Source organism: Prunus persica, chromosome G8 (genome assembly GCF_000346465.2).
Source record: "Prunus persica cultivar Lovell chromosome G8, Prunus_persica_NCBIv2, whole genome shotgun sequence".
Taxonomy (NCBI): Eukaryota; Viridiplantae; Streptophyta; class Magnoliopsida; order Rosales; family Rosaceae; genus Prunus; species Prunus persica.
The window spans coordinates 15,287,780-15,299,578 of NC_034016.1; the positions used below are offsets into that span (position 1 = coordinate 15,287,780).

An 11,799-nucleotide genomic window follows, 5' to 3' on the forward strand; every position below is an offset into this window, starting at 1 on the left:
TATGAAAGTGATGATGATATGATGAATAAAGTAGGACCATTCATTGGTGAAAATAACGAGTTGGTGATACAATTATGTATCACCGACGTATGAGATCTATTATATTATATTATTTTGTTTTTTTTACAGGAGTGACACTTAAAATTCATTCATTCCGGCTCTATGCTTGACATCATGTCTTTGAAAAAGACATGACGTCTTACACAGAAGTTATGCTTACATACAATTAAGAATTAACCAAGCAGATAAAACTAACGTAGGTTAATTAGGGCTCAAAACCAGCCAATGAACAAACAGACCCCTAGAAAACCTTCTACCTAAATACAAAGACATTTCTGTTTTGGGGATGCATCTATACTTCTACTTCAGGAAGCAACCCCCTGACATAAAAAATCAGCAGATCTTTTGTGTATCTTGTACGTATCAGCCCTCCCAAAGATAGATTTTCTCTCCATATCATCATATCTTACCAGACGAGCTTGACCATGGAAATCAGACTGACAGACTGTAAAGCTTTTTCCCTGGTAGAGAGCAAAGTCACCTTTTAAAAAAAAAATTTCCAAGCCATGGCCTCCAAAACTCTCGAACATGGGGTTTATTATCACAGAGAATACTGTTAAATTATTTGACATGATCCCTCCGGATTCCGCATATTTTTTGACAAGACACAGGCCTCCATAAACCATAGCCTTTACAGCTGGTAAAGCTTTTAAAGGAGCGTTTTAGAATATCCCATGTTTAAGGCACCTCATAAATAAGCTTCCATCAACATAGGACTTTCAGCACAACGAGTACCTCTCATTCTTCCACATGTATCTGCATTGCACCAAAAACATATATAGCTCTCACTTTTTTCAAGGTATCCAAATGATTGAAATCTTTATGATCAAGATCGAAGACCCCTTTAAGCATCTTCCTGTTGATTTTGAGCCTCTTCTAGTTGCTTTGATATAGCTGGCAATACCATTTCCAACCTCTATAAATTAATATGATTTGACATCTCACGTAATTAAAACTTAACTTCCTAAATTAGAGAAATACTAATGACAATCACCCGCGCTGATTGCGTGAATAATTTATATCATATATATATATATATATAATTATTTGATAGTATAAAATGTGATCTAACTTGCAGTCTATTGGTTCATAGATGGAACCAAAACCCTAAATCCATGAATTTTATATATGTTCTGTGTGGACTCTTGATAGTTAACTCATCTAATTTGATGAATTAGCCTAAATTCAGAGGCTTACAAATTGTAATATCCCATTAGTTTGTCCAGTTAAAACACTAATTAGCAAGTGTTAAATTATTTTTTATGATGTCTCAAATATAGCTATATTGATGACAATTTCGTCTTAAATACAACCCTTCAAATATCAATTCTTGCATTTTCTTTTCTATTAGAAAATATATTTATTCCAATCTCCAAAATATAAACAAAGTCCTCCTGGCAAAATGGGCTATAGACCTTATCAAAACGAAAAAGGAAAAAGGGGGCTAATAGTTTATTATCTGTTTCTTTCTCTTAAGGGAACTCCATAGTTTTTCTGAATAAAAAATTATGTTAAAAATTTATTTATTGATCGCGTAGTTTTGTTTAATAATTTTATACTCCCTACAATTTCACGTGTATGTTAAGTCAAAATGATTAGAGTAAGTACAATAAGTGAGGACAGGAAGAGGAGGAGGGGGTTTGAATGTTCTTTGGTGATCCAACAGATGAGATGGTAGAGAGAGTTGATGATGAGAGCATGTCTAATGCAAGGGGCTGGCTAGGTCCTGTTTTAGCCCATTAAAATGGTACTGTGCATAAAATCTAACTTCTCAAATTTTTTGTGGTTCTAAACGGTGGTGAGGAGTTAGGGTTGAAACTCTGAAACTTTTTATTTTAGTTTATTATTATTTTATTTGTGATAAAAATCAAAGCAACATAAAAATTTATTATTGAGCCATACTTTGGAATAACAATTTTGGGCAAAATGAAAAAAGAAGAAGAAAAACATAGAAATGTTTAGAGTAATTGAGAGATTTTTTAGGTGAGAAGGTGATGAATAAAAGAAAAAAAAAAGTCAGCTAGTTGGGAATTGGAAAAAAACAAAACAAAACAAAAAAGGCTGGAAAAGTCAGCAAATGCGGCGTCCCTTTTTATTTTATTTATTTATTTTATTCAAAAACTGACTGTGGCTGTGGGGCTCATTTTTATTCGGGCTAACAGCGAGGCAAAACCAGCTCCTTATCTTGTCTTATGCTAGATAACTTCAGCTCTAAGAGCCATTAATATATGAACTTCCCAAACCAGAAGTCTTGTTGTGATGTTTCATTTTCTATGTGTGGTGTGATTGAAAACGAGTATTCAGTATTTAATCAGCAATTTAAATTGGTGGCCATTTTGGGTCCAATTTTTATAACTAATAAGTCTCATAATGCAGATGAAATTTGTGGATACGATCTTTTCCCAAAGTAGGAAGCAGAGAAACAGAACCAAATGAATCAAGGACTTTATTATTTCCCACCTTTCGGCCAAAAAAAAAATCAAGGACTTTATTATACCACTGCATTTTGCAACCAATGTCACATGCACAACCGACTGCAAATAAACAAAAAGTTGAAAAAAAACATATACACATGCATAAATCTTTGTCATTGTATATTAATTTCTTTTTAATTTTTATTTTCCAATTATGTACAAAATCATTTTCGACATTCACGAATTACATTATTAATAACAAACGTTACATAAACGATATGCATTGTTTATATATTGATGAGTCTTACTCTCACATATATGATAACTCATTGTACATAAGTGTGTCTGATCACCTAACAACATTACTCATTGATGTAAGATTGATTTTACGTAATTATCAGTTCTATGAAAAAATAAAATTAGCAATGTAATCGATGAATATGGTACGAATGATTTTATCATATACGATAATGCTGCATAAAATAATTGTAACAACTTGGAATTCATTTGTATAGATAGGTCCTAAATAGATCAATAACCTTATCAGTAAGTGCGGTATAAATAATTTCATCATGCATTACAAGCCAAGCCAGGAGGTAGCAAGAACTATAAATTAATTCAGCCGAGGAGACTAGAGCTAGCTAGGTGCAATTGTTATACACTAAAAAATGGATTCACAAGCTGAACCCAAACTTGAAATTTTCTTTTTCCCATACATTCTTGGTGGTCACTTGATCCCCATGATAGATTTAGCCAGACTCTTTGCATCTCATGGAGTGAAGGCCACCATTGTCACAACCCCTCACAATGTCCTCCTCTTTCAAAGCCCCATCCTCAGAGACCAAAAATTAGGCTATGATATTGGCTTCCACACTCTGAATTTCCGATCAGAAGAGTTTGGCCTACCAAATGGTTGTGAAAATGAGCTCACAACCACTAATGGTGACATGTTCATCAAGCTCTTCATGGCTGCTATGAAACTTCAAGACCCTCTTGGGAAGCTCCTTTGTGAGATCAGACCAGACTGTCTCGTCTCCGACAGGCTTTATCCTTGGACAGCAGATGTCACTGATGGCCTTGGCATTCCGCGGATTGTGTTCGATGGGAGTGGTTGCTTCTCTCATTGCGTGGAAGAGAGCCTCAGACGCTACGCACCGCATGAGAGAGTTTTATCTGAAACAGAGGCTTTTGTTGTGCCTGGCCTGCCCAACAAGATTGAGCTGAAGAGGTCAATGCTGCCAGATTATGTCAAAGCTGAAAATGGCTTCACTCTGTTCCTCAATGAGGCTCTGGAGGGTGAGATTAAAAGCTATGGGATTGTGGTCAACAGCTTCTATGAGTTGGAACAAGCTTATGCTGATTATTTTCAAAAGGAGATGAAGAGAAAAACATGGCACATAGGGCCAGTCTCATTGCACAACAGAAGCAACATTGACAAAGTTGAAAGAGGTATTAAAACCTCCATTGATGAGCACAGTTGTTTGAATTGGCTTGATTCTAGAGAACCCAACTCTGTTCTTTACATCAGCTTTGGAAGCATGCCAAGGATCACTTCAGCTCAGCTCTTGGAGATTGCTCATGGGCTTGAAGCCTCCAACCACCCTTTCATTTGGGTGATTGGGAGAATTTTAGATTATTCATCCAGAGAGAAGCAACAAGTAGAAAGTGTTCTGCTTCCTGTTGGGTTTGAAGAAAGAGTTACAAAATCAAAAGGAGGGCTCATAATCAGAGGCTGGGCTCCTCAGCTTCTGATTCTAGAACATCCAGCAGTTGGGGCTTATATGAACCATTGTGGATGGAACTCAATCATTGAAGGTGTCACAGCTGGTGTGCCTATGATCACATGGCCTTTCTCCTCTGAGCAATTTTACAATGAGAGATTCATTCTCAATGTAATAAGGGTTGGGATTTCAATGGGAAATGAGCACTGGGTTCCATTGACGGAGCTGCCTAGAGTGACCATCAAGAGTGAGAAAGTAGCCAAAGTTGTGAACAGACTAATGGGCAGTGAAGAAGCTGAAGTTCTGGGCATGAGAAAGAGAGCAGCTGAGTATAGAAACAAAGCCATGAGAGCTTTTGAAGAAGGCGGCTCTTCCTATGCAAATGTTGATGCTTTCATAGCTGAGCTCAAGTCTCGCCGGAAAAATCAAAATGGTCATGTGTAATTTGGTACGACGTTGTTTCATTGTCATCAATAAATGATTAATTTGGACTGGATTGTAAATTTGTAAGTTTTCATTAACTTCACCAACTCCTTTATTTTATTGTACTTCCTCCATTATTCAAATAAAGAAATGTAGGGCTATTATTAGAGTGAAATGCTTACATGAAGCACATCTAGACATCTATGTGTTCTTGTGATTGACGTTGGGGCAATTAAGCATCCTACATTTATATGGTGTGGTACACTTTCTCAAAAGTAGAAATAAAGCTCACCTTGTGATTATATCATACAAGTTTGAAGTCATGCGAATATCTTTTTATCTTCTTTTTCTCTCATATTGTGATGCATAACAAATTGAATTGAATCTCTGGTTTAGGATAATTTCTCATGACATGAACATGCACGACACAAACATGGGGAAACACAATAGATGGACCATGTCACACTTACTTGAAAGTGTAGGGGTTGTAATGGACAATTATCTTGGCTTGGATTTTGTCATATTACAAGCTATAGACGTGGACAAACATAACCTCACATTAAAAAAAAAAACGTATCACAACAATGTACAATATAAAAATAGATGATTCACTACTAATATAACATTAATGTCTTTCGAGATAAAACCCCATACCTAAATGAGTTCAGTTAACCTGATTCAATTCATGTTTAATCTAATGAGTTGAATCAAGTTTAATAATGGGCTCATAATGATTCGTTGCACAACATTGATGTGGTGCTTATTTTGTTGTATTACATCTCACATATATTTTCTAATCACATAGTTGATCGCATATTCTATAAACATGTAATTCACAATTCACCAACAGCTATAGGTGAGATGGCCAATCTTTGTGCGTACAAGATCCTATATTTGTTTATATATTTTACAACAAACGATGTAAGTCATTCATATAAATATGAATATGTAGCAAAATATTCATTTTTAAAATAAATTCTTCAATATTATTTAATAAGAGTCAAACCCTCAACCTTTTACTTCAACGAAAGAGATAAGTATATTCCACACGTGGTGCACAACATTTGTGCACGCGTAGTTATAATATTGGCTCACATGAATGATTAGCAACACTCATTCCCCACATGTTTTTCTTTAGAATGGTGATGCTCTTAATCCCCTCTAAAAATTATTGCGTGAATTGAATATACTATATCGGCAGGCTACGTGGTGTATCAAATACATACAATAAATTATTTTCGCACACTGATATTAATTTGGGAGATAAATGAATATATATATATATATATCCTACTTTGGATTTATACGCTAACATTGAGTTTTTATGTGTGTCAATATTATTAAGGTAGTTTTATTCCTTTTAACTATGTTATTTGAGTGTTATTAGGCACTATTATTATTTGTATGAAAAACTTATAAAAAGAAACTTGTAGCTCCAATGATAGTGAGTATTTCTACCACGCGCAAGTTTAGAGTTCAAATCGCTTCTCTACATTTGACCTCCTTTACATGTAACCCAAAAAGTGGCAAAATTTCTAATGAACCCTCGAGGACAAACCTTTTATCTATTCCAATGAGGCCCCATTGCAATTTTGGACTTAAGATTGATGCATGTTAAGTAAAAGAGGCCGAAGTGGCGCTTGAATAGAGTATACCTAAACGATCACTTTTCCTTGCTGTAAAAAGAAGTATGATTGGCTAACTATAAGTAGCATGAAAGTGAAGGGAGTAATGTTGTCAAAGGCATTACCACACGCACAAACCATTGGTTCTCTCTCCCCCTTAGATTATGATATGTCATGTCATGACAAAAGCAATCAAGTTTCATGTGATCATTGATATATTTTATGCAAAAAGAAAAGAAAAAGAAAAACAATAGAAAAGGAAGTTGAACTTTGAACATGCACGTATAGGGACAACTTTTACTTTTGGTGGGTTGACAAATGGCAATAGTGGCATTCGGCTTTCTGAAGAAAGTTAAAGTTACATGGGGAGTTGCCCAACTAGTTATAAAAATTTTAAAAATTATTTAATTTTTTAATATAAGACTTTTTACATTCATATTCTCACACGCCCTAACATGTGCGACGAATGCTAACAATCCTTCTCGTTGGTATGTGTGGGATTTTGGGCAAGCTTCGTCCAAAGATAAATACGAGCTCGATATTGATCATGATACCAGTTGGTTCATCCACAAGTTAAGAGTTATGGTTGGTAAACTAAATTTATTTTTGCAAATACGGATGATATTCTTAATATTTTTGTTTGGTAACAAAGGGGGCATGAAGCCCCAAAACAAACAAATCCACCAAGCCTGCGGGCTTAAATAGACGGCCCTTTAGCCTAGCAAGACCAATATGATAAAATTGTAGTGGGCTCATAATGATTCGTTGCACAACACTAATGTGGTGCTTACCTTATAATATTATATCGGTGCTATATTTTCTAATATATAAGCATTTGTGCAAAATTGTAATCATACTAGAAACAACCTAAAAGTTTTTCTTTTATTGAGAAATGTATTTCAATTTTGACAATTTTAGACCAACAATTTTATCTAGTAAGCAATCATGTCATACAAATTTAATATTGTTAAGAAAAAAGACTTGTTACAAGCACTCGTAACTTGTAATTTAAGTAATTAAGAGTATTTATTCATGAACTTAAGGTCTTAAGTTCGATTTTCTCCTCCCCTAATATCGATTATATCAAAATGTTGTTAAGAAAAACAAAAAAAAATCTTACAATTTGGACTGATTGCAAACGTTTTGAAATGACAAAAAATAACGTCACATGCGATGGTTGTATAACACCACAACTAATTCCATCTATTAATTTAAAGGAGTTTAAGATTTGGACGTAATTGCAACAAACAAAATGTACAGACTGAATTGTGAAAATGAAAATAACAAGGATTAAAAATGTAAATTTGAAAAAGAAAATACACGAATGCAACTAAATACAGTGGCCCTAGCAAAGAAGCTCACGTTGACAACCCATCAAACAGTCAACCTCTCCCTCCTATTTTGTCTCCATCCTAAAACCCTAACCTCCAAAACCATTTCTCAATCTCACTCTCTCTCTCTCTGCATCCATGGATTCATCAGAAACTCCAGTTGTCATGTACTTCTTCCCATTTATAGGAGGAGGCCACCAAATCCCAATGATAGATATAGCAAGAGTCTTCTCCTCCCAAGGAGCCAAAGCCACAATCCTAACCACCACACCCGCCAACGCCCTGCGCTTCCGAAGCTCCATCCGCCGAGACCAAAGCCTCAACCTACCGATCACCATCCGTGTCCTCAACCTCCCAAACGACGCCGTCTCGCCCGACTCCCCCATGTCCGCAACCCCCTCCACAGACACCTCCGTCCTCCGAGAACCCCTCAAGCTATTCCTCACCCAAAACCCACCCGACTGCATCGTCATCGACGTCTTCCACCGCTGGGCGGCTGATGTCATCGACGGGCTTAACATCAAACGGGTGGTGTTCAATGGAAACGGATTCTTCTCTCGCTGCGTCAGCGAGTGTATTGGCCGATACGCGCCGCATGAGCAACTGGGTTCTGATTCTGAGCCATTTCTGGTGCCTCAAATTCCTGATAGGATCGAATTGACGCGGTCTCAGCTGCCCCCTTTTGCAAGAAACAAACCAGGGCTTCCTGATAAAGTTGGAAAAGCAGAGGAGAAGGCTTTTGGGGTTGTGGTGAATAGTTTCTATGAATTGGAGCCAAAATATGTGGAGTATTTCAAGACTGTGTTGGGGAAAAAGGCATGGCCTGTTGGCCCAGTTTCTCTGTGCAACAGAAACAATGCCGATAAGACTGAGAGAGGCCAAGCAGCCTCTGTTGATGGACAGAGCCTCCGAAATTGTTTGAGCTGGTTGGATTCTAAAGAACCCAACTCGGTCGTTTACATAAGTTTCGGCAGCTTGGCTCGGTTGCCGCCCGCCCAGCTCGTTGAGATCGCTCATGGGCTCGAGGCCTCGGCCCACAATTTCATTTGGGTTGTTGGGAAGATTTTCAGACGCGCACAAGAAGGTCGTGTTGGGGACGATGAGAATTGGGTTCCTCAGGGATTTGAAGAGAGAATGATGGAGATGAAGAGAGGGATTTTGATAAGGGGATGGGCCCCGCAGATATTGATGCTGGAGCATGGCGCTGTTGGGGGGTTTATGAGTCACTGTGGCTGGAACTCGACGTTGGAGAGTGTGACTGCTGGGGTCCCCATGATGACGTGGCCGCTGTCGGCGGAGCAATTCTACAATGAGAAGCTGATAACTGATGTGTTGGGGATTGGAGTCCAGGTTGGGAGCAAAGAGTGGCTGTCGTGGAATGCGGAGAGGGAGGAGTTGGTGGGGAGAGAAAAGGTGGAGGCGGTGGTGAGTAGGGTGATGGGTGGCGGTGAGGAGGCGGAGGAGATGAGGAAGCAAGCGAGAGCGCTTGCGGAGAAGGCTAGGAGAGCCGTCGAAGAAGGTGGTTCCTCGTATGAAGGGGTGGATGCTTTGATTTCAGAGCTCAAATCATTGAGAAAGAATTAGTCAGCAAAGTTATTGATTTTCCATAAATGGGGCCAACATGCTGTATAATCACATGTCGCATTTGTAGAAACGTTGTAGCAATAATGCACTTTATATCAGCGGACGGGTGGACTGGCTTGAGTTAGGATAGGTAGCCAGAACAGTATGTAAGTGATGTACATCCTCTATATGTGACCTTCATGTCCATACCAGTATCACAAACACAAACACAAACCCAAAAAGCACCACCACCCGAATTTTTCTAAAACCCTACACTTCTTCATCTTCATTTCTAGTCCCAAGCATGAGTAGTGAAAACCGAGAGTTCCACATATTCTTGTTGCCTTTCATGGCTTATGGGCACATGATACCAGTCTCAGACATGGCAAAGCTATTTGCAGCACAAGGAGTGAAGACAACCATAATCACAACCCCTCTCAACGCCCCAACATTCTCTAAAGCCACCCGATCAAGCAAAACCAACTCCGGCCGCATCGAAGTCCAAATCAAAACCATCAAGTTCCCTTCTCAAGAGGCTGGGCTGCCAGAAGGGTGTGAGAATCTGGACTCACTCCCCACACCAGAATTCGCCAATAATTTCTCTAAAGCATTGGGCTTGCTCCAAGAACCACTCGAACGGCTGCTACTTGAAGACCAACCGTCTTGCCTTGTAGCTGACATGTTTTTTCCTTGGGCAACTGACGCTGCTGCAAAATTTGGCATTCCAAGGCTCCTTTTTCATGGGACTAGTTTCTTCACTTTGGCTGCATCAGATTGTGTGAGGCGATATCAGCCTTTCAAGAACATGTCATCTGATTCAGAACCCTTTGTGATTCCCAATCTTCCAGGGGAGATCAAGATGACAAGAGCCCAAGTGCCTGATTTTCTGAAGGAGAATATTGAAAATGACTTTACCCAGTTAATGAAACAAGCTCATGACTCTGAGGTGGGGAGCTATGGTACTGTTGTCAATAGTTTCTATGAACTTGAACCCGTTTATGCAGATTATTACAGAAAGCTCTTGGGGAGGAAGGCATGGCATATTGGTCCTCTTTCTCTGTGCAACAGGGACAATGAGGAAAAATCATATAGAGGAAAGGAAGTCTCTATTGATGAGCATGAATGTTTGAAGTGGCTTAATTCAAAGAAACCCAATTCAGTGGTTTATGTGTGCTTTGGGAGTATGGCCAGATTCAGTAATTCTCAGCTGAAGGAGATTGCAGCTGGGCTTGAGGCTACTAGGCTGGAGTTCATTTGGGTTGTGAGGAGAGGCAAAAATGATGATGATGTGGGCAAAGAGGATTGGTTGCCTGAAGGGTTTGAAGAGAGGATGGAAGGAAAAGGGCTAATCATAAGAGGGTGGGCTCCACAAGTCCTGATTCTTGATCACGGGGCTGTTGGGGGATTTGTGACTCATTGTGGGTGGAATTCCACATTGGAAGGAATTGCTGCTGGGTTACCTATGGTGACATGGCCATTGTCTGCAGAGCAATTTTACAATGACAAGTTGGTGACCCAAGTGTTGAAAATTGGGGTTGGTGTTGGTGATCAGAAGTGGGTAAGAGTTGAGGGTGACAGCGTCAAGAGGGAAGCTATTGAGAAAGCTGTGACTCAGATTATGGTGGGTGAGGAAGCAGAGGAAATGAGAAGCAGATCCAAGGGACTAGCAGAGCAGGCAAGAGGGGTTATTGAGAAAGGAGGATCATCCCATTTTGATTTGAATGCTTTAATTGAAGAGTTGAGTTCCCATAGGTAAAGTTGGAAGTCACATACAAAATGAGATTTCACTTGGTGGGAAGGGGTTGCAGGGAAGATGGGGTGTTGGGTTATTTATCTTATATTATTTTATATTTTTATTGTAAACTCAAAAGGTTATGAATGTCCACCGTAACTACATTGTAATTCCTATCATTATAGCTATCATCAGAGATGTGATGAGTCAGTGATGCTGGATGAAGCAACTAGCCAACCAAGTGTGCTCGAGATTATCTCTTGTTCTGATATCACCACCATCGTTGCAAGGGATAAACCCTCTGCCTTTCTTTTATCTTGTTCATTTATCATATTATTATACTATTCATCATGCTAAGCAATTACAGCATGTATAGGGGCATCGTGATATCCTTCGGAAGGACTTTTATCTACTTTTCTGATACATATATATTAGTCTAATAATATATTGGTATATTGATATATAATATTTTAATATGATCAGAGGCTTTCGATTTTGTATAGTAAGAATTTGCCCATATTTTTCCCTACATAAAAGTTCTATTCCATTTCCTTTCCAAAAAAAATTTGAATTTTCAATATCCATTCTAATTCGAAAAACTCGAAACATTCATAATTTTCAAAAAAATTTGGATTTTTTTTGGAAAATTTCAGAACCTAGTACAAAAGTTTTAAACATATCCAACCATTTGAATGAAAAATTATTATATTCCAGTACTTTCATGTTGTTATTCTGTATGGAATAATTATTCTATGTCTATTTGGTCATTAAATTATATTTAGTTCAACATGAAATTAGTAATTGTATATAGTCTAAGCTTGAAACCCCAATATATTTCAGAATTTGAAAATTTTGGAATCTTGAGATTCCATTCCAACTATTTTTTTTTATTTTTAGAATTTTCAGATTTCAAAAGTTTCAGATATCAAA

At 38.1% G+C, this 11,799-nt stretch overlaps 3 protein-coding genes across 3 annotated transcripts; all 3 read left to right on the forward strand.

Moving 5' to 3' along the window:
* On the forward strand, positions 3,033-4,793 carry LOC18767270 (abscisate beta-glucosyltransferase). Its single transcript, XM_007201711.2, has one exon. It carries the CDS (start codon positions 3,143-3,145, stop codon positions 4,637-4,639), a length of 1,497 nt encoding a protein of 498 aa, XP_007201773.1. The 5' UTR covers positions 3,033-3,142; the 3' UTR covers positions 4,640-4,793.
* On the forward strand, positions 7,063-9,169 carry LOC18766834 (abscisate beta-glucosyltransferase). Its single transcript, XM_020553752.1, has one exon. It carries the CDS (start codon positions 7,713-7,715, stop codon positions 9,156-9,158), a length of 1,446 nt encoding a protein of 481 aa, XP_020409341.1. The 5' UTR covers positions 7,063-7,712; the 3' UTR covers positions 9,159-9,169.
* Positions 9,211-11,110, forward strand: LOC18767506 (scopoletin glucosyltransferase). The gene has a single exon (XM_007200927.2). The coding sequence runs from the start codon at positions 9,442-9,444 to the stop codon at positions 10,891-10,893; it is 1,452 nt and encodes a 483-aa protein (XP_007200989.1). The 5' UTR covers positions 9,211-9,441; the 3' UTR covers positions 10,894-11,110.